At 52.1% G+C, this 24,241-nt stretch overlaps 2 protein-coding genes and 1 long non-coding RNA gene across 3 annotated transcripts in view; 2 read left to right on the top strand and 1 right to left on the bottom strand.

Moving 5' to 3' along the window:
- Window positions 1-3,009, top strand: part of UBAC2 (UBA domain containing 2) — a 172,000-nt gene extending 168,991 nt beyond the window's left edge. The window contains exon 9 of the mRNA XM_036831551.1: window positions 1,804-3,009. Coding sequence (XP_036687446.1) covers window positions 1,804-1,911 — 108 coding nt within the window. The 3' untranslated portion in view covers window positions 1,912-3,009. The remainder of the gene's footprint in view (window positions 1-1,803) is intronic.
- A 191-nt stretch (window positions 3,010-3,200) lies between these two features.
- LOC118884147 lies at window positions 3,201-4,216 on the top strand. The gene is made up of 3 exons (XR_005017216.1): window positions 3,201-3,249; window positions 3,674-3,818; window positions 3,919-4,216. It is a non-coding gene; the product is annotated as an uncharacterized LOC118884147 (long non-coding RNA).
- A 12,680-nt stretch (window positions 4,217-16,896) lies between these two features.
- On the bottom strand, window positions 16,897-17,964 carry LOC118884347 (G-protein coupled receptor 183-like). The gene is made up of 2 exons (XM_036831961.1): window positions 17,485-17,964; window positions 16,897-17,130 (listed from the first exon to the last, which is right to left on the bottom strand). The coding sequence occupies exons 1-2, from the start codon at window positions 17,962-17,964 to the stop codon at window positions 16,897-16,899; spliced, it is 714 nt and encodes a 237-aa protein (XP_036687856.1).
- Window positions 17,965-24,241: the final 6,277 nt, after the last annotated feature.

A 24,241-nucleotide genomic window follows, 5' to 3' on the forward strand; every position in this document is an offset into this window, starting at 1 on the left:
AGTTTCTCCTCGGCTGGGAAACGTGGGAAAGGGCCACGGGCCACGAGATCAGTGGACGAAGATGAGTTAACCAGGCCAAGGGCAAAGGGGAGAGCCTCCCAGCAGAGGACACACCAGCAGCAAAGGTGGGAGACACGGAGCCACACGGCCTGGGACGGACCAGGAGCTGCGTGCCTGCGGAGGCAGGGAGGCCACTCGAGCGCCTGTGCAGAGAAAGGAATGGGGCTGTTTCCTGTGGCTTAAAAAGGCAAATTAGGGCCTTTGAAGTCCCACAGGCGGTAACTAATTAGACTCAGATTCAGCTCCCTTGAGGAAGAGCTTTCCATCCCGGCCAGTGGGTGAAGAAGTGTTCCTGAGACTCCAGAAAGGGCCACTTTTTCCCAGAGCAGGAGATGGAAGCAGGGATCCCTGCCGTTCTGCCCACGCCGGCAGTCGGTCCGTTACCCCCGGAAGCTGAGCTGGAAACCGGCGGTCTCCTCCCCCAGGCCGGCCCTTAGGAGGCGTGTGTGCAGGTGGAGAACTGGAAGGAGGTTCCTTGGAGGGAGGACCCTCACTGTGCTTTCTTTGAATCCTGGTCTTAACAGCCCACCGATGAGGGATCACAGCGTCAGTTCCAAAAACACCAGCTAGAACCCCGGCTTCTGAAAAGTGGGCCGAGTCTCCTCCCAGCCGGTTAGCCTCTCCCTAAGGCCCCCTGAGGGACGAGGAGTCTGGGGTCTCAGTCACCCCTGCGCCCGCCCGCTTGCCCCGCCTGCCCTCGCCCTCCCGCGCACACCCCCCTCAGCTGGGGGGAAGGAGAGGCAGCGGGGCTTTGACCACTGGGGAGCCCCAGGGCATCGCGTTCTACCAGAAGGAAGGTTAGAAGTGGTGACTAAGTCCCCAGCCCCTTGTCAACTCACACCTCGTTGGAAATCTCAACATTTGTAGGAGTATCACTTTTCACTATTTGTTATTGCAAATGTAGTATATTTCAAAATAAGTTAAAAAAAAAAAAAGCAACACCTGCGGCTAGTCCAGGGTCATAAGTGTTTTTATAATACATTTTAAAGTGGGAAAACAGGTTACGAATAAACTGCAGTGACGCTGCCTGTTTTGACCTTGGAGACTGCCTGTATGTAAAAGTACAGGAAACGTCTACATTCACAGATTCGGGATCTGTGGTCGAAAAGATGGAGGCCTCGACCTCCCTGCTCTCGGTGGCTTTAGCTGCCTCCTCTGCGCAGTTCTGCCCGGGCTTCGCCCCCTGTGCGCAGCTGCTGCCCGCAGGCCGGCGGCGACTCCGGGGACGCTGCACCTGCCGAGAGACGCCGGGCGGGCGGGGGGGTGGCGGGCTCCCCAAGGCCGTGCTCTGCCTGAGCCACGCCAGGAACGCAAAGGCGCGTGTACCCTCGGAGCCCGCCAGCCTCAGGACGCCTGCGGCTTGGATAAGCTCTTCCTCGGGAGTCAGACTCGACCCGGAAGGAGTGTGGCTGGTGCAGACCGGCTTCCCAGGCCCCGCGCCGCAGCTCGGCCGCCCCCTGCTCATCCTGGCAGGTCTCTGACCCTCGGAAGCCCGCTTCCTCGTCTCTAAAGCGAGGACTCAGTGAGAAAATGCGTATTTATTGGCTGTATATAGTGAGCACCTTAAAAGGTTGAGCCGGTTGTAATTTTATAAGCATCAGATTTCACACTGAAATGAAAACCTGTCCTGTTGTGTTTTTTTGATCTGTCCTACAGAACTCACACGAGGAACATTCTGGGGCTGGTGGGTCAGTGGCAGTGTCGTCAGCCTCATGAGGCTTCTGGTTTTGTTTCTGTTTTCAGGTTGCCCGGCTCATGGAGATGGGATTTTCCAGAGGTGACGCTTTGGAAGCCCTGAGAGCTTCAAATAATGACCTTAACGTGGCCACCAACTTCCTGCTGCAGCACTGACGGTCCCAGCGGACAGCACAGGGGCCGGCGGGCTGCTGCCCACAGCGGGTGCCGTCCCGCCACCGGCTCAGCCCCAGGACCCGGCACTCTCTGACGCGATGTTCTCGCTGTCCTCTTGAGCGAAGGGTGGTCCCCGCTGCTCCCTCCCTTAATTCCAAGATCATTACCATTAAGTATCCAAAATAAGTTTGCCATTAAGGTAGCATGTATTTTCTATCTTTATTTTTTTATGGAGTATTTTCCTTGGTTTGGAGAATTAATCTCCCATTCCTAATGTGTTTTAAATGCATTAAAATTGCAGATTTCTGCAAGCAGTTGAATAGCACTCCAGATGGGAAATTACCGCTATTGTCATATTCTTTTTACTATAATGCATCTTCCTACATTATATCTGATCATAAGTGCTGGAAAGGGGACTGTTACTCAGAAAGGACCTGTCAAATTTTCTTTATGGACTTTTTTCATTGCTTTTTTTTTTTTTTTCCCCCCCCTCAAATTTGCTTTCAAACCCAGGTGGCTGTTCAGGATCCCCACTCCCTAAGGATGATCAGTTCATACCTGCCGCACGCAGAGTTGGCCAGAGCCGGCCGCTGAGGGAGGGACAGGGAACTGAGCCCTCTTCCGCCTGTCCCAGCCCGCTCCCGTCTAGGGGGTTTTTCCCAACTACTCCCTGCTTCCATTAAAAAACAATGATAAGAATCAGGTACCGATTCGAGGTTCTGGAATACTCCGTGAAACATAACTGGAGTTAATTTTGCTTAGAATATCCACAGTTAGCCACTCAGGCTAGGAGTAAAAATGGGACAAAGAGAAGAGCGGGCTCCCTGGAGCAGTACGGGGCGTCCTAGCTGCAGGGCCGGCCCCTCTGGAGGCAGGTTCCACCTGGCCCTGGGGTGATCGGATATCAGCCTGAGGCAGGGTAGACTGACCCCACCGTGGGGAGGAGGGGGTGGCCGGAGCAGATGAGCCTGAAAAGATCTAAAGCAAGATTTAAGGAAACTTGCAACTATTGTGTTCTGCAAAGCCAGCAGAAGTGTTGCAAACTGATGCAAATTTAGACATGCGTGGTACTTACAATAAAGTTTTTAATGTGTTTTACTTTTTGGTGTTTCTTTATTAGACTTACCTAAATAAAACTTTGTTCTAGTCTGTACTATTCTTTACCATCCAAACAAAAAAAAAATTTTTTTTTATCAGACTGCTCATCTTTCTTCAGAAGATTTGGGTGCTTTCTTTGAAGTGAGAGGAGCCCTTTGATTCCTGTAAGTAGGACTGGCCCTGTGAGACCACATTCTGAGGCTTGTTGGGGCCGTCAGGCTGCTCAGAATGGGGGCTGAGGTGAGTGTCTGGGAGCCTAGCTGGTCCCAAGCACAGGCCCTGACTTGATCTGAGTGTCCCCATCTCAGGTGTAAGGACAGTTGACAGTAATGGGATGTCCTTGACCACGGTCACTGGCAGGGCATCACTAGAGGGCCTAAGAGTGTGGATTTGTGTATGACCTCTGCAGCAAATCTAAACCCACCCTCTGGGCTTCCAGTGCAAAAAAGAGCAACCGTATCCAAAAATACACCATCTCCTGAGTTCCTTCTCACCTCCAGAGAGCGCCTAGTGAAGCGAAATCAAACCAGAGGCAAAATTCTCACTCGTGACTTTTCACTGCTTCTCTCCCAGAGGATGGAGAGCAGAGAGCCCACTGTTGGGATCACAGGGTGAGGCTTAAAGAGGATTCACCACCCCAAGTTCTTTTTTGTTTTCTTGTCAGGATTCCCTCCTAAATGAGAGAGCCTTGTCCAGCTGAAAGGAGCCTCGATGACCCTCGACTTCAGTCCTTTACTAGAAATCGAGGTCCGTACAGGTGGCGTGACCATTGGACATGCACCGACGGTGGCAGAGCCAGGACCCCTCAGGTTTGTCCTGGCTTCTTTCAACCTCTTTTCCAGTTCCCTACGGCTGCCAAGGTCTCACCTTCCCAGTGGTGACCCGTTATTTTAAATCCTTTTCCTGCAGCTTCCGGGCCGTTGTCCCCCTTCGGCTGTCACCACCCTCTAGGGCGTCCCTGACCCCACCCACACCCCCGCACACCCTCCACGTCTGACTTCACTCTCGGACCAGTTGCTGCAGTTCCCACCCCTGACCTGCTCTTGCTTCCTGCACATTTGACACAAACGGCACCCACCACCGGAGTGTGAGTTCCCGAGGACACCCACACCTCTTGTCAAGACACCCGGAAGTCTTTCAGGCTGATGGGACCCCTAAAGGACCCCATTTGCGTTCATGCATGGGGACGCGTGCCGTAGTGGGGCATCAGCAAGCCACTCGGCTTGGTTTCCTAAGAAAAGATCATTTAGGCTTTTGATTTTGTGCAAAAGTTATCAGATTGGGCCTAATTTGCAAGTGAGCAGATTCCAGATTGTAAAATAAGAAAGAAGAAATTGTCCACAGTGAGCCGTCCCTCCCCTTCCCAAATAAAGGAAAACCTGCCTTCGAAGTCCTGATTCATAAACCTAGACTGAGTTCGGGATTCGAAAGGTAAACATTTTGAGGAACTTGAGCACCTGTGCTCCGGTGCCTCAGGCCCTGCCCTGCCCTGCCCAGGGCTGCTCCTGGAATCGGGTCACCCCTCCCCACAGTCAGCATCTGTCCCTCTGGCTGCTCTAGACCTGGGCTCTGCTGTCCTGCTGGGAAATTCCAGCCCCCCCCCCCGCCCCGTGCAACCTGCAGGGGCAGTGGGAGGAGAGAAGGAAAGTTTCATGTGTTCCACCTCCAGACTTTCCCCTGGGGACTGTCCTGGCTGTCTCCCTCCTGCCCCACTCCCCCCAGCTCCGACCACGTCGCAGGGCCCCGGGGCTCCTCCCCTGTGCTGGCCGCCCTCCTATCAGCGCGGAGAAAGGAGGGCCCCTGAGGGATGCTGCGGGGAAACCCTCTCTTACTGTGCGAGGCCAGGATTCCTCCTATGGGGCCAGAATTGTCTTTCCAAACCACTAAATGTGCCCAAAGCCAGGTCCACCCAGCTCTCCCCAGGCTGCTCCCAACTACCCGGGGCTCCTGGGAAACCGCAGCTGCTCTCCTAACGCTGTCAACATTCAAGGTAAGGATTTTGACCCCCCAGACTTTGCAGGAGCCTTGGTGGTGATGCAGTGTCTCCCCGTGAGATTAAATTGGCATTAAGGACAAGTCTCCTTTTCAAAAGTGGCCCGGTAGACTGGACTTGATGTCTAAACAGCCGACTGGACTTGATGTCTTTCGGGGTCTTTAACCGGAGGCCCTGGGTTCCTGTGGTGCCGCCTCACAGCCTTTGTAAACCCCTTATTCTGAATTTAGCACTTGAGTTCAGTACAAAGATTGTGGCTGTCAGGTAATCCCTGTGACGCTTCCCCCTCACTTCCAGGCCAAAGGTAAAGGGGAGGAGTTATCAGAAGGCCGCAGGGAACCCAGGGGCGAAGGCCTGTGTTGTGGGAAACGGGGTCCCAACTCCATGCTCCTCGGCCTCTTCTGGTCCCCCTGCCCCTGTGGAGATGCACTGGGCCCCCTGGGTGGGCAGTGGGGGACCCGAGCCCAAGTGGCTGACTTTTCTGTCCTACAAGATTTCCATTTCATTCCTTCACAGGGGACCGTGGTCAGTTTTGCTCTTTTGCTATCCTAAGAGCTGTGTGTGTGGAGTTTTTATTGTAAGATTATGCAGTGGTGTTCCACGGAAGTACTGCGTTGTGTCTGAACATTGCTCAGCCTAGTACTTTCTGTGCAAGTTTTGTAAAACCCTTATTTCGGTAGCCTGTACCTGACCCCAGCCTTTCCCATGCATCAGGCCGCCAGGGTCAGAGGTCCTTTCAGAACCCCGCAGTGGGCCTGGAGGGTCAGGGCTCCCTCCTCAGCAGGCTGGGTCCTGTCCAGTTTAAATCCACACGGACATAAATGTGACATCAACACCTGCTGGTGCCTTAAGGACCTGTTTAAAGGGGGAAAGCTCACTTGTTTTGTTCAAGCAAAACAGTCAAGCAAATAATTGGAGAAGCCAGCCCCTCAGGTGAGTGGACAGAGACAGCCCCGGTGTCAGCAGAACAACAAGTAAAGCCCAACACCCACTCCCAGCCTGTCTTCTTTCTGAGTGTTTGCATGAGGGGCCATCTTAAACATTTATGAAATTTCTAAATTCGGAGCTCAAAACCACTCCAAATTTGAGGATACTGTTGCTTTGGGCAGAGGAGGGAAGGAAGTGGATATATATGGGAAGAGGGCACGGGGCATACAGGGTGCCTGTTTCACTCTTGTTTTTAATATTTTACATAGATGCTGTACGTAGTATAGGGGTTCAGAATGAGCTATATAATGAGGATTATTTTGAGCTAAAGGCAGTTGAGATCCTGTGGGTTCAAGAGAAACTACTGCCCTTCCCCTTACTACCTAGAGGAGTTGAAACTGGGGATTTTTCCCAGGAAAGAATTATTACCACAGATAGATTTCACCAAAGTGGCCCCATCTGTGTGTCAGGACAAACATCTAATTACCCAACATCTGCTCTTCTTCTCGTCCTGTGAGTGACCCTCCCGTCCTCAGAAGCCCCGACCCTGTTCCTCAGCTCAGGATGGCGTCTAGACCTCATTTTACCTTTCTGTCTCTGACCCTCTCATGTACGTGGGCTTCCTGTACATACGAAAAACTAAATTGTATTTTCTCTGTCTCATGTCAATTTAATTCTTAGACCAGCCAGAAGAACCTAGAAGTTAGAGGAAACCTAACCAACGTTACTCTTCTGTATTACAAAATACTCAACAAAAAGTTGAAACTCTCCAAAGAAATCTCGCATCCCCCCTTAAGGGCTTGCAGACTTCTTCCAGAGGTTCAGACCGAGCGGGCCTAGTTTATCCCCTACATTGGGAGGGCCCCAGGGCCCAGGCTGGCAGAATGTGGCTGCAGCCCCAGGGCATTAGAATGCGGGGGGGGGGGGAAGACAGCATCCTTGGGGAACTTCTCCTACTGCGCCCCTCATTTCACAGTGAGGACACTTCCAGCCGAGCTCCTGGTAGAGATTTGGGGAGGGCACAGCATGTCCTCAGGACTTTCCATGGATTCAGACACTTTCCAGGAGATTCCTTACATGGTCCAAACCTTATCCCACCTGTCCAAAGCTGGTGGGTATCCTCAGAGTGCCAGACCCAGGCCTCCCCTGCACTGTGATGTCTGGTGGGGCTTGTGGCTTGGGTGGGAATTAATCCACTTCTGTCCCATCTATGCTCCCAGCCTAACCATGTTGGGGTCCAGTTGAAACAGGAGGGAAGGGGGCAGGGCACAACCTTTAAAAGAATGACATAGCAATAGGACGTGACAAAAACTGGTTAGAACCAAGTAGGTCCAAGATGGCGGAAGATTCAACTTCCAGTAGACCTTGAGCCTCATTATACGCTCATTGTAATACATTAGCTGCTAAACGACACACCCACCAGCACCATGACAGTTCTGAGGCTAACCATATAAAAGGCCAAAAGGTGGGCAGTGGCCCAATACCTGGAAATCTTCCACCCCTTCCCCGAAATAAGTGAAATAATCCTCCCACTCATTAGCCTGTGAAATTACCCAGCCCGTAAGAACTACCCACCCCATATTTCAGGGCCTCTCTCGCCTTCTGAGATGGACCACACTCTGTCTGTGGAGTGTGTTTCTCTCTGGATAAATCTACTTCTTACCTATCACTTCGTCTCCCACTGAATTCTTTCTGCGAAGCAAGACATCAAGAACCTCAAATTCACCGGGAACACAAAAGCGCCTCCGGTGCAGGACAAAGACCTGCCGGGACTGAGGACTGAGGAAGGGGCTGGGACCCGGGGCCTGGGGCCAGCACCCCACAGAGCAGGATGCCGCGTTCCAGAACCAGCTGCAGTGCTCCAGGGGACCCTCCCGGAACCTGAGCTGAGTGATACTCCTGGTGAACCTGACAGGTAACCAGCGATTCTATGAATGCCAGGATATTTTCAACTTACAGTGGGTTTATCATAAATCAAGGAAGACCTGTATATATACATACATACACGCATACACACATATATGCTTATGTATTATGTATATATATATACAGAAGCCCATATATTAAATATTTTAAGTTAAAACATGTCAATGTAATTAATTCACCAGTCTTCTGGTGTTGATGTCGCCAAAGCCTTTTTTACTTTTTTTAATTATAGTTGTACTAATTAGAAACTTGTGTCTTTCATAATCCACACCCATATTGCATGATTTATGAGTTCCAGTTTGGATTTTTTAATTAAAGTTAGCCCCAGAACTCAGCAAAGCAATCAGATTGTGCGTCATCTTGGATTTTTACATTTTTTCCAAGGTCCTATAAATGTTACACTCACATCTATTTTGACAGCACGTTTGGTTTTGTAAGCAATTCACCTTTATCAAACTTTCCAAAGCGTTCAGCTGAGTTCTTGTAACAACAACTCTTTCTTTTTGCCTTTATGCTTTATTGGTTTCTGTAATACTTATTTAATTTTGATAGCAACTGATGTGAAAAGGTTTGGGAACAAACACAGCTGTCTCTTGAGGTGCACAGGGCCCCAGTTGTGGGCACAGAAGAACAGGGGCTGGGGAGGGGCCACCAGCCACAAGCAGGCTGTGAGTGGTGGGCGACCCTCAGACCCACACAACTCCTGAGATGGCTAAGTGGGGTCTGCTAAGAGAATTTCTATCGTAGCATCAATCAAGGATAGCGAGAAAGGCATTCGTATTAGGAGAACCGCCAAAGAGGTCTCCCAAAGGGCGGCAGTAAGAAAGTTTAGGGGCCTCTGCCCCTGATTTCTTATTCTGCTGCCTAGATGGCCCCCAAAACCTCACTGAGCTGGAACAGATGAGTAACAGGGTGTCACCAGTTCCAGTGCCATGATTAGGGGACAGGGTTTCTTGCTCAGCATCCCAGGTGCAGCAAGCCTGTCTCCCAGCTCCCAGCTTCCCTGCCTCCCACCATGAGGTCCTAGGAAGAGCACTGTTTGGGAGGGGGGTTTCCCCCTCTGACCCTTCTTGAGCTCTTGTGGCTGGACTAATAATAAAATTGACCCAAGACAGACTCACAGGAGAGAAAGAAACAAATATGAATTCTTACGCAGGGAGGTCTCATAGAAACAGGACCTAAGAAGTGGCCAAAGCAGGCAGCTTCTATACTTTTTAGACAAAGAAACAAATTTGTGAGGAAATGACAGGACAAAGAAACTTTGGCTTTGGTGCTTAATTAGTGAAGAATCTAAACAGAATTGGGGCGTGGGGTAGTCAATGAAATAAGTAACAAGGTTTGCTTATACAGGCTTTTTGCCCGAACTCCCCCTCTCCTTCTACTTCCAGGTGCAGGGAGTGGACCTTTCATAGGAGAGATTTATTTCCTGCCTTCAGGGAGACAGAGACGAGGGTCAGTGTGTCCCTCTTACATCAGCTCTTTCTTAAGTAACTTTAATTCAAAATAACCAATATACCATTGGTGCACATTTGGGGGCACATTTGGGGGCCCCCTGCCCCGGGCCCTGACAGCATCGACCGGACGTTCAGCGCAGTTGACGCTGAGCGGGGCGTCCCCGGCCTCACTCTCCCTGCCTCTGCCCTCCTCTCGCCTCCTCCCCTCTCTTTTCAGGTTTCTCTCCAGCACTGTTTGATTCCAGCCCCACGCCAGCCCTTGTTTTCCCAGACGAGGGCGGACACCAGCCAGAGGCTAAACCTCTGAGTTGAATCAGGTCCCCCCACCGAAGCCAAAACGAAAGCTGCCAAAGATACACCAAGACGGGTACCGGGCAAACCCCGCGGACTCACAGGAAACCAGGCTGCACTTGCTGGGCTTGCCCGTCTCGCCCGCAGAAACCCCAGCGCTCAGAGCTGAAAGGACATCAGCCGGCATCCTGATCTCCTTGCGCCCTGGAGGCCAGGTTCTGGAACTGCCAGTGACTCACTGAGGCTGCCTGGGGCCCAGGAGGCCTGGAACCCACGTTCTGTGGGTCCCCACCCGGAAGGCATCCCCTCCAGCCCCACCTGCCTGCGGTGGGCTCACTGGATGAAGGTTGGAGGTGAGAGGCAGAGCTCTCAAGGCCACGCTTCCCACGGAAGGTGCTTCCAGGGACCTGAGTGTGAAGGTTTCCGAGTCGGCTGCTTGCACAAGCTCAGCGGAGGAGCTGACATCAGAGTTTATGGAAAGGACTGCGGTTACTACCGGTCTCTGTCACATCCCCACACGCATAACCAGAGCCCTCTGTGAACAGAGAAGAGGAGCACATGAATGAAACAAGAGATAAGGTGAACAGGCTTCTGCAGAAGTTCCCGGACTTCCCTGGTGGCGCAGTGGTTGAGAATCCGCCTGCCAATGCAGGGGACATGGGTTCAAGCCCTGGTCCGGGAAGATCCCACATGCTGCGGAGCAACTAAGCCCGTGCGCCACAACTACTGAGCCTGCACTCTAGAGCCCACGAGCCACGACTACTGAAGCCCATGTGCCTAGAGCCCGTGCTCCACAGCAAGAAGCCACTGCAATGAGAAGTCTGTGCACCGCAACGAAGAGTAGCCCCCGCTCGCCACAACTAGAGAAAGCCGGCAAGCAGCAGCGAAGACCCAACGCAGCCAAAAATAAATAAATAAATATATTTATTTAAAAAAAAAAAAAGATGAACAGGCTTCTGCAAAAGTTCTCAACAGAGGAGGGCAGCCAAGCAGGCTGGGAAAATCATCTTTAGGCTGTGGGATGGGCAGGGCGATGCATGACGGCTACTCAGTAAACCCAGGTCATCAACTTGACCGAGGGAGAAGCAGCGTGGTAACCTGTACCAAGTACGATGTGGCACCGTGGGCACCCCCTGCTCCTCCTACAGCTGCAGCCACCGCTTGGCCCTACATTCTGGTGTCACCTCCACCGACCGCAAGCTCACTCCCCAGCATGAACTGCACACTCGCTTCAGTGTAACATTTTTAGTTCTTAGAGGTGCCTAAGAAAACTGGTGGGAATAATAACATTCACTGTGTCTTGGCTTCTGTTATTCTTTCAACAGGTGGTAGGAGGTGTGAAGTTTGAAAGAAGAGAGCAGGATCCACTTATTTTCCTTAAATCGGGTAGAGAGATGAAGACTACTGTATCATCTGGCGGGGACTGCCACGAAGTCCCACAGATGGGGGGGCTTCAACAACAGAAGTTAATTTCCTCACCGTTATGGAGGCTGGAAGTCTGAGGTCAAGGTGTCGGCAGGGTTGGTTTCCTCTGAGGTCTCTCTCCTTGGCTTGTAGACAGCTGTCTTCTCTCAGTCTTCACATGGTCGTCCCTCTGTGTGTGTCTGTGTCCTAATCTCCTCTTCTTATAAAGACAGCAGTCATCTTGGATTAGGACCTAACCACCTCATTTTAAAGACTCTGTCTTCAAATACAGTCACATTCGGAGGTACTGGGGCTTGAGACCTCAGCATATGAATTTGGGGGGGAACCCAATTCATCCAATAACAAATCCCTTGGGGATGGAATTAAAGGTCACGATGCTGACAAAATGCCCCTCCTCACCCCACTCCACAGTGATGAAGAACACTGGGGCAGAAAGGAGGCAGGTAACCTGCCTCATCACACCTGAATAATAATAAAACCTACATTTTAAAGCAGACTCTCAACTCCCCCCGGAAATAACATCCACTTCATGCTCCCAAATCTGTGCCCTCACCCTAGACTTCTCTTCTAGGCTTCAGGCTTTAGGTGTCCTGCTTTGTACTGTACACCTCCATATGCCCATCCCAGGGGCACCCAAGCCCACCTTCTCCCTATAGCTTCTCCTGTGTTCCCAACCTGTGGAGTGATACCACCATCAATCCAACTTGTCTGTCCCCAAACCTGGGAGTCCTCCTAGTCTCCCCAGCCTCTCCTCCTGTAGTTCATCAGTCTCCACTGAACACTTAGCACATTGTGTGGCCTTGTCTGGTTACAGTTGTCTGTGTGTCACCTTCTGGTCTGTGATCCATGAGTTTTAGGGGCCGTGGCTCCATTTTCCCCACTGTATCCTCAGAGCCTAGGCTAATACTTGATAAATGTATGAATTAATGAAGAAGTGAATGTTGAGGAGGAAACCGGCCCCGAGACAGAATGGTAAGTTACAAGAGAAGCGGCGTGTCGCCAGCCTGTCCTTTCTGCAGGGCTCTCTCCCGTCCCCCTGAGCTGCCACCTGCTGTCAGGGGCAGCAGCAGATCGAGCTGATGAGCGTCCCTGGGACTGCATGTCTGGCAATGTCCTACCTCAGTCAGTGTCTAGGACTTTACCCTTTATATGCAGCCGGCCAAAGGGAATTCCGTGAGGCATTAGCATTAAGCACACAAACGGACACACAGGAGGGCGCCTCGCTGGCTTGGGACGGGCCACCTCCCCGGCCTGTCCCACTGCAGAGCTGCTAGGGCAACAGAGCACATGTCAGGGCTTCTTGGAATCAAAGAATGTGAGCACTGGACGGTGGTGTAGGTACCTCAAGATTTCAACAATTACAGAGGGAGCAGGGCATCCCTGTCATGAGGGATTCATGTGGCCTGAGGTGTGACCTGACCTTCAGGGTTGGAATCCCCACGGGGGGACACAGCCCGTCCCTGAGTCTGGCTGCCCACAACCCGCACACACGCCAGAGGGACTTCGTCTCTGTATCTGCCCAGTACGCAGTCACTCGGCGAAGAGAGAAAAGTGTAGTGAAAGCTGGACCGTGGTTAACTTGTGGTGTGTGGCGATGCCAGGGGAGCAGGGATTCTCAGTGGAAATGAGCTTTCTGGAGAAAGCCGAGAGCCCGTAGGGACATTTGGGTATCTACCAGCTCAATTTATGAAACTCCGTTCTTCCTCCTCAAAATGTCAAGCAATTAAAATTCTTAGACATAGTCACGAGACCCTCCACCCAAGGGGAGAATCTCCCCGACACCTCCTCTGGTTGTCTGTGCCACGGAATGGGACTCGGGGGTCCTCATTACAGAGCCCATACCTACAGGGCTGCCCTGGGCCCTACACATTCCTCTGAACTAAGCTCCCACACGCAGAGTGAGGGGACCCTCCGACGGGGTCAATCTGATGCTTCCATTTTGACATGGGGTTGTCTTGATTGGACCTGAAAAACAAACCATGGCAGTTCAACTTTTTTTGGACCAACTGGTGTTTAAAACAGACCCCTCTTACTCCTTCCTCCAAGTCGCATCTTGGACTTGGGGCACTGATGTGGTATAATAGGGGCTTAGAGCTGGGGAGGGGTCAGGGATGGGATGAGACTCAGAGAAGAGTGTCTGGAAAGAGGGGTGCTCAGAAATGGGTGGGTGTTATAAGTTGGATTTTGTCCCCCAAGATAAGATCAAGTCCTAACCCCCAGGACCTGTGAATATGACCTTAATTGGAAATAGGTGTAATCAAGTTAAGCTGAGGTCTTGGCAGGTGTAATCAAGTTAAGATGAGGTCATAAGGGTTGGCCTAATCCAAAATGACTAGCCATAGAAAGGAACGAAACGGAGTCATTTGTAGCGAGGTGGATGGAGCTAGAGTCTGTCCTACAGAGTGAAGTAAGTCAGACAGAGAAAAACAAATACCGTACGCTAACCCATATATATGGAAGCTAAACAAAAAATGGTTCTGAAGAACCTAGGGGCAGGACAGGAATAGAGACGCAGACGTAGAGAATGGAGTTGAGGACACGGGGAGGGGGAAGGGTAAGCTGGGACGAAGTGAGAGAGTGGCATGGACATATATACACGACCAAATGTAAAACAGATAGCTAGTGGGAAGCAGCCGCATAGCACAGGGAGATCGGTGCTTTGTGACCACCTAGAGGGGTGGGATAGGGAGGGTGGGAGGGAGACGCAAGAGGGAGGGGATATGGGAACATATGTATATGTATAGCTGATTCACTTTGTTATAAAAGCAGAAACTAACACCATTGTAAAGCAATTATACTTTCTTTCAATAAAGATGTTGAAAAAAAAATGACTGGCGTCCTTAGGAAAAGAAAATGCCGCGTGAAGACGGAGGCACATGCGGAGAAGACCATGTGAAGATGGAGGCAGAGATGGGGTGATGCTTTATAAGCCAAGGAACGCCAACAACTGCCAGCAAATTGCCAGAAGCTGGGAGAGACCCGGAACAGTCTCCCTCACAGCCTCAGAAGGAACCAGCCCTCCTGACACCTTGATTTTGAACTTTTAGCCTCCAGAACTGCAAGAGAAGGTTTTTGTTGTTTTAAGTCACCCGGTTGATGGTACTTTATTACAGCAGCCCCAGCAAACTCATACCGTGGGCGAGAGAGATGCTGGCGTCTCCAAGGACCCCTCCGGCCAGGTTTCTCAAGCCTGAGCCGCAGCAGGATGACCTGGAGGGCTTCTTGAGACACTGAGCGCTGGGCCCCTCCCCCAGGCCGGCCGGTTCAGCAGGTCTGCGGTGGGGCCCAAGAATGTGCATTTCTAACAAGTGGTGCTGATGCCGCCCTTCCGGGGACCACTCTTTGAGAACCCCTGCTCTCGGGGCCTGGGTGTGGCCTGGGCATTGGGACCTTCTGGTCCCGGTAACGATGAGATGTCTATCCCTGCTGATAGGAGTTGTGCCAGCCCACTCGGCAGACGTCCGTGGCCACAGCCAGTTTTCATTTAAATGATTTCTGTAGTACTGAGTGGTTTACGCAGGTGCTGGTTCATGAAACACCGCCTCCACCGCACGCACACTGACCCCATGTGGTAGATGTTGTAGTCCCTGTTGTTACAGACAAGGAAAATGAGGCTCAGGCGTGGGTGTGAGTCCTCAGCAGGACACTTCTCCCTCCTGAGTCCCTGAGCTCAGGGGCCTGCGCTCTGAGCCCCGCTTTGGAACATCCCTGGCTGGTTCAGTCCTCGGAATTCAGATTTCCCTCTTTGTAAGTCACACCCATCATCGCCTTGTCTGAATACAGAGCCATCACCCTCCTCCTGCGGCAGTGCTGGAAGCCGGCGGTGCACCTCGGCTCGGCTCTCCCCAACCCATTGTTGCTGCTTCCGGCCGGAGCTCACCATCTCGTCCTCTTTCCTGATCCTGTTTTGTTCCCAGATGCCCTCCGGATGTGACTTCCTCCTTCCTGTTTCCAGGTGCTCAGCACAAACCAGCCCCAAGCAGCTTTGGCTGTGAGGAGCCTGGCGTGCAGCGTGGACAGGTGGTGAGAAATGCTTGGGAGGACGGCCAAGAAGGATTTGTAACGTCCGGAGTCAGACAGGTCTGCAGCCCTGCTGGCCTGGCCGCTCTCCGCGGAGGAAGCCCCTGCTTGTGAGGGCAGCAAACTGCAGGCTGGCCAGGCCCTCTCCTGCCACCTCCATGCCCTTTGATGAGGGCTGGGTCAGTGCAAACAGGGTGTGAGTGTGAGCTTTTCACCCCAGCCAGGTGTGGACATGAGCTGTGGGCTCCTGGGAGAGGTACTCAGGGTGCAGAGATGGACCTTTCAGCTGAGGTTCTGCACCTTCAATCCACAGACCCCAAGAGCAGACTTCCAAATTCTTCCAGCCTTTAAACACCATTCCTGCCCCAGCCGCAGGCAGGAAGCACCCTCCACCGCGAGCACCACGTCCCCAGGATCGACGTTCAGTGCTGGGACCTGTCTTACCACAGGGACCACAGCCCCGTGTCTGTGGGTCACTCTGGAGCTGAGTGTCCTCCCTGCCCCGAGCCCAGCGGAGCCAGAGACGGGGGCAGGATGGAAGAAAAGCGCATCCAGAGCCTCGACGTGAGCCCCCGAGAGCTTCTCCTGGGGCACAGCAGCGTGCGAGGAAGGATGCTCATCAGCTCAAACCAGTGCGGGCGGACTGAGCGCCAACCCCCATCCCGGGAGTAACAGGGACTGTGCTGGAGGGGGCTGAGAGGAGGAGCCTGTGCCCCCGGCGTCTCTCGGGAGCTGACCGTCTGGGCGCCCCGTGAGACGGTCCCCTCTCAAGAGAGCCACTGCGAAGCTCTGCACGGAACAGTCAAGTGCCCCAAACCTGGAAATTGTGAGGTGGAGGAAGCTGATCATCTGGAGCGGAAGGCGGTCACTGGAGATCAGGGACCGGGGATGACCTCGGGGAGGACCCGTCTGAAGCTGGAGCTCTGGGGTAGGGGGCGGGGGGGGGGGGCACCGTGGAGGCCGTGAGCACGTTACTCTGGGCCTGTGCCGCGGAGACAGACGTCACGCTGGCCCTGGTGCTCCCCGCACGTTGGCAGGGAAATGCGTGTTTTATTTTACAGAACTCAAAATCGCCCAAGTGGAAAAGCTCTGTGCCTTGTTTTAAACTCAAGAAAGCGCCGGAAAGGTTTGTTTTGACGGAATGGAAACAACACTCCCATGGATAAGCACTTTCTGACACACACAAAGCAAATGAAAAGCTTGTGCCCACTTTCCTGACTTTCTCCCCCAGCAGTGTCCCCAGTCACACACGTCACAGGAATGTGTACCCCCTGCACCAGGTTCAGACTCTCCTACAAAAGCGCACCCCACCCAGTCTCTCACCCCACTCCCCGACCCCAGAGGCGGCTGGGCCAATAACTTGGAGTGCGTGCGGCCTCCCCATGTTTTCTGAGTTTCTCAGAAAAACCTTCGCATTTTTGTAAACATTAGTGCCAAACTTTTAGAAATTTTGTTTTTTTGGGGGGGAGTATTTTTGCTCTTTACAACAACTTGCCACCCCAAATTGGAAACCTTGTCTAAATTGTGGATCTTTTACTCAGCCAATGATTCTTTCGGTTGTGACTGCATTTGCTGTGAAAATACTCTTTTCCTGGAAGAAACCGCACACCCTTCAGAGGCCAAGGACGCAGTGGCGTTTATTAGGATACATCAGAGGTAGGTTCACCGTAAAGCTAATGAGTGCAAGCTTCCGAGCTCCTCACTTACCATCCAAGACCTTGTACCTAATTTTGCATCTATTGTTTTGTATTCTTTTCTTAAAGAACCCACCCACCCCCAAAATTGTATAAGCTTTGGGCCCCCAACCCTGGACCCCCTACCCCCAGATGCAGTCTTAAAGCCCGTGACCTTTTAGACCTCATTCTCCTCTAAGGGCGAGGGGCCTCCAGTCCGGTTGATATTCTGTGCTTCGGAGGAACTTTTTCCCGGAGGGGAGGAGGAGGAGGAGGCTGAGGCTTTGCGCTTCCAAATGCTGCGGAGCCATTTCCTGTAACGTGTCGACGCGAAGAAGTAAATGACGGGGTCGATGCTGCAGTTCAAGTTCATGAGGCACACCGTGAGCTGAAGGCACAGTTTGAAAGCCCTCTGCTCGGGGCAGGTTGGCTGGTGGAGCACCTTTCTCACCATGAACTGGATAACGTTGAAGTGGTAGGGGACGAAGCACACAAGCACGGCCACCAGCACCACCAGGGTGAGCAGGCAGGCCTTGTGGTGGTGCCCCTTCCTGCTTGTCAGAGGGTTGTCCCGGGCCGTCCTGCACAGCTTCACGGTGATGTTCACGTAGCAGAAGAGAATGATGCCCAGCGGCCCGCAGAAGCTCAGAGCGGAGGTCACTAGGACCACGACGGGCAGCGTGAGCACCGGCTGGACGCTGTCGAACTCCATGCAGGTCAGCCTGCCGGCCACGAGCTTGGTCATGGGGAGCAAGAGCAGGGGCGCCGTCTGCAGAGACGCCAGGACCCACACAGCCACGCAGATGAGCCTGGCCCGCCCGGGGTTGCGGAGCCGGGGACACTGGTGGGTGCGGACCACAGCCACGTAACGGTCCATGCTCACGCATGCCATCAGGTAGATCCCTGAGTAGGTGTTCACGTAGAATATGAAGGCTGTCAGCCTGCAGAACCCTTCACCGAAAGGCCAGCTGAAGTCCAGCACATAGTAGGCGATCTTTCCGGGCAGGGCCAGGGTGAACAGGAGGTCGGACACTGCCAGGTGGACCAGGTAGACATTTGTTGAGTTGATCTTCTTGCCCTTTTGATAAGCAAGGCGAAGGGCAAGGATGTTTCCCAGGGTGCCGAAGACCAAGAGGGCTGTGTAGAACAAAGAGAGCATCACGCTGGCCACCCGGGGTGGGTGGTGAGGAAGGCAGGAGTTGGCGTGGTGGACGAGGCTGTTTGGCTCAGCCGTGCAGGAAGCCATGTCATAGAGGTCCTTGGGGAGACAGAAAATTAAAATGTAATATTGTATCTGTGGGGTTACGCCTCTATCGAGTAATACTTAATAATTTGCTGAAGCCACCTGCCTGTGAAAAGCATATATCTTTTTTTTTAATTTAATTGGATTATAGCTGATTTACAATGTTGTGTTAGTTTCAGGTGTGCAGCAAAATGATTCAGTTATACATATATTCATTCTTTTTTTAGATTCCTTTCTCATATAGGTTATCACAGATTGAGTTCCCTGTGCTTTACAGTAGGTCCTGTTGGTTATCTTATATATAGTAGTGTGTATATGTTCATCCCAAGCTCCTGATTTATCCCTTCCCCCAATGTTTCCCCTTTGGTAACCATCAGTTTGTTTTCAATATCTGTAAGTCTGTTTCTGTTTTGTAAATGGATAAAGAAGATGTGGTACATATAAGCCTACCTCTTTTTAAGTAAATTTATGTGGAAGTGTGACATACTGTTCCACTCACTGTTGCTATGTAACAAATTACCCCCAGAATTTAGCAACTTAAAACACTGTATTATTTTCACAGTCAGGTTTTGAACAGGACACAGCGGGGTTGGCTTTTCTCTGCTCCCCACTGTCGGGAGCCTCAGCTGGGAAGAATCAACAGCTGAGGGTTACTCAGTGGCGGGGCTGGGACCATCTGGAGGTGATTTTACTCAAATGAGTGGTGGTTGACGCTGACTTTTGGCTGGAGCCTCAACTGGGCTGTCAGCTACGGCACCTGCACGAGGGTTCCTCGTGAGAGGGGGGCTTCCTCACAACATGGTGGCCTGCACGTACCTCAGTTTCTTACACAGTAGGTTGAGGCTCCAAAAGAAGGTGTCCCGGAAACTAGGTAGAATCTCCATCTATTAACCATGTGTTTTATTTTCTATATTCTAATGCTCTGATGTCTTGGGGCCTGGCTGACCCTGGAGGAGCTGCCCTTCCCTGGGTTAAGCAGCCCCTTGAGTGTACTTTTCAAATGCAAACCAACCACTCCCACCACCTGCCCTAATCAACCCAGGGCCAGGTACCAGGGGCAGCCCCTCTGTCCCAGAGCCCCCTGAGATGATTCAAACAATCCTAAGCCTGCTGACCCTGCCTTGCCTGTTCCCTTCCACCGAAACCACAGTAAAGGCTCTTGCCCACATTTCTGCTCCTCTCGCTCTGTCTCCTCACCAACCCCAGCTCTCCCCCTGTGGCCCCCCGTGATGTGGCGTGGCCCCTCTTCTTGGGGTCTGTAAGTAACAAGCTCTCTTTCTCAACAGCAATCATCCCCTGATCTGTCGGCCTTACTGACCCTCAGATTTTCTGTTAACACACTGTACTCAAAAACACTGCATCACCTTTTCTAAGCTGGCCTGGGAAGTGTGGTATCATCATGTCCGCCTTCTACTGTTATAAGTGAGTCACAAGCCCACCCAGAATCAAGAAGAGGAGACATAGCTCCCACCTCTCAATAGGAGGAAGGTCAAAGAATTTGCAGCCATTTACAAATCACAGCACACATGCAAAAATGTGCACAAATCATAAAAGTAGAGCTTGATGATTTTCATAAAGTGAACACGTCTGTGTGATTAGCCCCCAGATTAGGAGACACCTCACCAGCACCCCCAGAAGCTCTCCTTTGCCCCCCGCCCAGCCTCTACCTCCACTCAAGGGTAATCAGTATCCTAACTTCTAAAATCACAACTCAGTATGTCTGCTTCTGAACTTTAAGTTAATGAAATCCTACGCCATGGGTATGTGTATTCTCACACACAGAGCTTCTTTGGGTCAGCATTAGTTTGTGAGATTCACCCACGCTGTGGTGTAGTTGTGGCGTGGTGTAGTTGCGGTTTGCTCCTTCTCATTGCTGTATGATAGTCCATTGTATGTATGCATCACCACCTATTTACATCCATCCTACTGTTGGTGAACATTTCTGTTATATCAAGTTCAGCTATGCATGTTCTTTCACGTGTCTTTGGTGACACATAAATATCTATTTTGCTGAGTACTGTACATAGCTAGGAGTGGGGCTGGTGAGTCACAGGTTCTGCACGTTTCGTTTTGGCAGGTCCTGGCCAACACTTTGCCAAAGCAGCCGCTCTGCATACTCCCAGCAGTGTATGGGATTCCCATGGCACCTCATCCTCGCCAGCCCTGGGCATGGTCAGTCTTTTTCAGGTGAACCAGTCTGGTGGGTGTGCAGGGGTATCTTCTTGTGGTTTAAATTGGCATTTGCCTAATGACTACTGACAGTGAGCACATTTTCACAGGTTTATTGGCCATTTATATATCTTCTTTTTTTTTTAATGTGTTAGACATTATTACTATTATGATTACTGTTCTATTACTACTACCACTACTACTATCATTATCTTTTATTTTTTATTTTTTTATTATTTTTAAAAATTTTTATTGGAGTATAGTTGCTTTACAGTGTTGTGTTAGTTTCTGCTGTACAGCAAAGTGAATCAGTTATACATATACATATATCCCCTCTTTTTTGGATTTCCTTCCCATTTAGGTCACCACAGAGTGTTGAGTAGAGTTCCCTGTGCTCTACAGTAGGTTCTCATTAGTTATCTATTTTATACATAGTGGTGTGTACATGTCAGTCCCAATCTCCCAACGCATCCCACCCCCACTTCCCCCCTTGGTATCCATAAGTTTGTTCTCTACATCTGTTTCTATTTCTGTTTTGCAGATAAGTTCATCTGTACCATTTTTCTAGATTCCAGATGTGGAGAAAAGGGAGCCCTCCTACATTGTTGATGGGGATGTAAATTGGTGCAGCCACTATGGAGAACGGTATGGAGGTTCCTCAAAAAACTAAAAATAGAGCTACCATATGACCCAGCAACCCCACTCCTGGGCATATACCTGGAGAAAACCAATGCTCTCGGTGCAGCAGGTGGAGCCTGAGTGACTGTCCCTGTGATGCACACGTGAGCACTGTGATTGCAGAGGGTGTGCAGTTTACCCAAGGGCCACAGTAGCTCACGGGACCAGAGATACAGGTGGAGGTGCTGAACTTCTGCAGTCACGTGCTGGCTTGAAGGGCACCAGCTCCATGAGCCCCAAAACCTCACTTGAGTCAGGACACAGCTGTTCCCTCCTTTACCAATTTGGGGCTAGCTAGTAGGGATCCTGCTGTAGATTGTGCCTCATTGCAACCTATGCATAGAGAGCTCTGTCTAGTCTCTGCAGGTGGAGAAGAGGCCTCCATTCAAATGGAAAGTAAGAAAAGTCCATCTGAACAGTAGAGAGAGGAACACTGAAAAGTCCTTTGAACCTCAGGATGATGGATGGATGGATGGATAGATGGAGACGATATAGTGAGGATGATTAGATAGATAGATAGATGGTTAGATAGGTGGGTAGGTAAATAGATGGTAGATAGATAATAGATTAGATAGATATAGAGATGGTGACTAGACAGTCAGATAGAGATAGATGAATAGATAGCTAGATAGAGATAGGTAGGTAGTTACGCTCTCCCAGGGGTCCTGCCAGCTCCGAATCCAGAGGGAAGGCTCTTCTGATTCATCCCTTCACTGAACAATCCGGTCCTCAGGTCGCACTGAGGTGGGAGCTGCGGGGATGGGCTCTGTGCCCCCAGCAGGGCGAGGAGGGTGTCTCAAGGGGCCAGTTTAGCTCAGGAGGGTCTCAGCCACTGGTCGACTCAGCCGCTGGAATCACTAGCAATCAGTCACAGAGCAGTGGTTTGACGCCTGTTGGAACTTTCTGTGTCCCTTTTCCTGTCTGTTCAGGACTCACTGGGCACAGGGGTGGGACTGGCTCCTAAGGAAACCCCACCCTGAGCAAGCGTCCCCCGCTTCCTGACTTTCCTGGGCCTCTTCCCCAGGGCAAACCACACACCGGCCCACAGCCCAGGGCGCCGGGTACACCGCACAGCCCCGAGGCCTCACCAAGCGCCGCTTCCTCCCCGAAACCTCCGGTCTCTGCGGCAGCCCCTGCACCTGGTGCTCAAGCATCTGAGAGCAACTCAGGTACCTGGTCCCCGTGACTCACCCCTCAGCGCCCTAGCAACCCCCGTAACCCCGTGCCCCTCGGGCCTCTCCTAATCTTCCTGTTTTGGTATTTGGCACAAAACAAGCTGTCTGGTGGGTGGGTGATGCTGGGAGGCCCGTGGTCCCTCTTCCCAGGGCACCCACGGAGAAGTCACATCCACATCCCGAAGAGGGGCAGGCGGGTGCTGTCACAGCTGTGAGTCCGGGGAGATCAGACCCAAATGAGGAGCCGTCGAGAGAGGGGCCCTGACGCCTCAGACCTGCCAGTCTGTCCTTCCTGCTGGTCCAGCCCATCCCCCTGCTTATCGATGCGGGTGCAGACCTCCGCGTGAACGTCCCTTCCCCAGCAGGAGCACCGACTGCCCAGTGCCTGCCCGCTCGGTTGGTCTGCGCGCCGTGGGCTCTGGCCCACACCTGCTGAAGGTATGCTCCTCGGCCCTTTCTGCCCCGTCATCCCCGCCCCCGGGTTCTCCCCCCACAGGCGCAGAGTATCCCATTTCTCCTACTCCATCCCGTCTGCTCTTAGGAAATGACCCACTGTTGGTTTGTAGGGGAGCAGAATCTGCCACCCCAAAATACACCTGTGTGGCCTAAGGATTCTTTTAAGCTGGTTATTTTTAAGAAAGCACAGGCACAGAAGAAGCTCTGAAAACCAAGTAGAAGTTACCCTTTGTAAAAGACACTTATATTTGTAAGAGTGTCTCCCCTGTCGTACCAAGAAGAGGGGTAATGACTCAATCTGTAGAAACTCTAGTCAATGCAGAAGGCAAGGACTTAAATCTGCAGAGCTACCTTACCCTTGTTTACTGTGCTTTTCCCGCTCGCCTCTCATCTCTAGCTCCCCCACTCCTAACATCTTCTGTTGTCTTCAGCTGAGGAAAGCATTTAAGGTGATGGTTTCACCCATTTTGGCGAGTTACTCAGTTTTCCTGGGTCTCTCCCACGTATACACGTTATTGAGCTTTTGTCTGTTTTTCTCCTGTTAATCTGTCTCTTGGCAATTTTGTGACTAGGCCAGCCAAAGAAGCCAGAAGGGAAGAAGGGACATGTCCCCTCCCCTACAGTCTTTTACGTCTTAATATGAAGCTCCTGACGCATTTCCCACTCACAAGAGTATGTGCCTTTTGAGACTCACCCAGCTGTGACTGTGGAGGGCCAGGTGTGCCCCTGTTAGGGGTTATCAATTAGTGCAGCCATGTAGGGAAGAATGATCCAGAGACTTTCCAGAAGGTTCTAAGGGTCTGCATCCCAGGGTGTGATCCAGTAAAAGCAGCCCAGTTCTGTCAGCGGGTTTTGCTTCGTGACATGAGACTGACACTGACCTTTGGTCCTTCTGGCCTGACGTGTCCTTCTGCCCGGTCAGGCACGGCAGGGGTCCCGGCTGGTGGCTGGGGTCGATAGGGATGCTCTACCTGGTCCCAACAGAAGCAGAAAGAGAGGGTGTGTGAAGAGCAGAACAATCTGAGCCCTTCTCTCTGAGCCCCAGCGAGGCACGTCCTTCCCGCGGTGCCTGAAAAGACTCACCTCTGGTCGGCTTACCTCGCTCACCAAGGGTGACGCCAGGGAGGCCGGCGGATCTCGTGCCGCGGCCAGCTGCCTTCCCAGGGGGCCCTGGAGCATCGAAGGCGCCCCGAGCACTCTCCCCTCTGCAGAAATTGAATCAGTGCACCGCACTAGGCTCCACACTTTTCTTCCCTTCACCCACCCCTGCTGAAAAAAAAAGAAAGAGAAAAAAAACCACCCAGGGTATCAGCCAAGGTGATCTCCCTGCCACAGGACCAGCTCGCTCAGACACATGGCCTCCCACGCAGGCCTGTCTCCCACGCCTCCTGAGAAGGAGGGAGTGGGGGGATGTTGCTCTAGGAACCGGTTTCCCTTCTGTTCCATTTCTGTGCCCCCCACAGGCAGGGATTTAGGCCAGAGATGTTACTCCCAAGCCACCAGAGTCAGGAACTTCAAAAGCAGCCAGCATTCTCTCCCCCCTCTCCCCTCCTCCCATGAGGGGGTGATGAGCGAAGTAAAGCAAGAGGTGCCGTCTGGGGACCCTGCCAAGCTCAGGCTGGGGGTCGGGAAGCGAGGGGAGACTCGGCCTGGCTCGGGATTCCCTGGGTTTGAGATCCAGGCAAGGTGCTCTAACGGAGCCCGAAAGCCCACGTGCAGCTCTGATGGGCCGCACTCCCGAGGGCTGCACTTGGCGGTGGCTGGATGGCAGGTGAAACCAGAGTGTTCCCCAGCCACCCCTT

The sequence above is a fragment of the Balaenoptera musculus genome, chromosome 18 (assembly GCF_009873245.2).
Source record: "Balaenoptera musculus isolate JJ_BM4_2016_0621 chromosome 18, mBalMus1.pri.v3, whole genome shotgun sequence".
NCBI classification, from domain to species: Eukaryota; Metazoa; Chordata; class Mammalia; order Artiodactyla; family Balaenopteridae; genus Balaenoptera; species Balaenoptera musculus.

What these genes read in the sequence shown, in the direction of transcription:
- LOC118884347 (XM_036831961.1), bottom strand. Translation starts at nt 17,964, where the DNA reads ATGGCTTCCTGCACGGCTGAGCCAAACAGCCTCGTCCACCACGCCAAC. An exon ending in TCCTGGCGTCTCTGCAGACG is followed by an intron (nt 17,131 to 17,484) that starts GCGCCCCTGCTC and finishes TGCCCCGAGCAG; the next exon opens with AGGGCTTTCAAACTGTGCCT.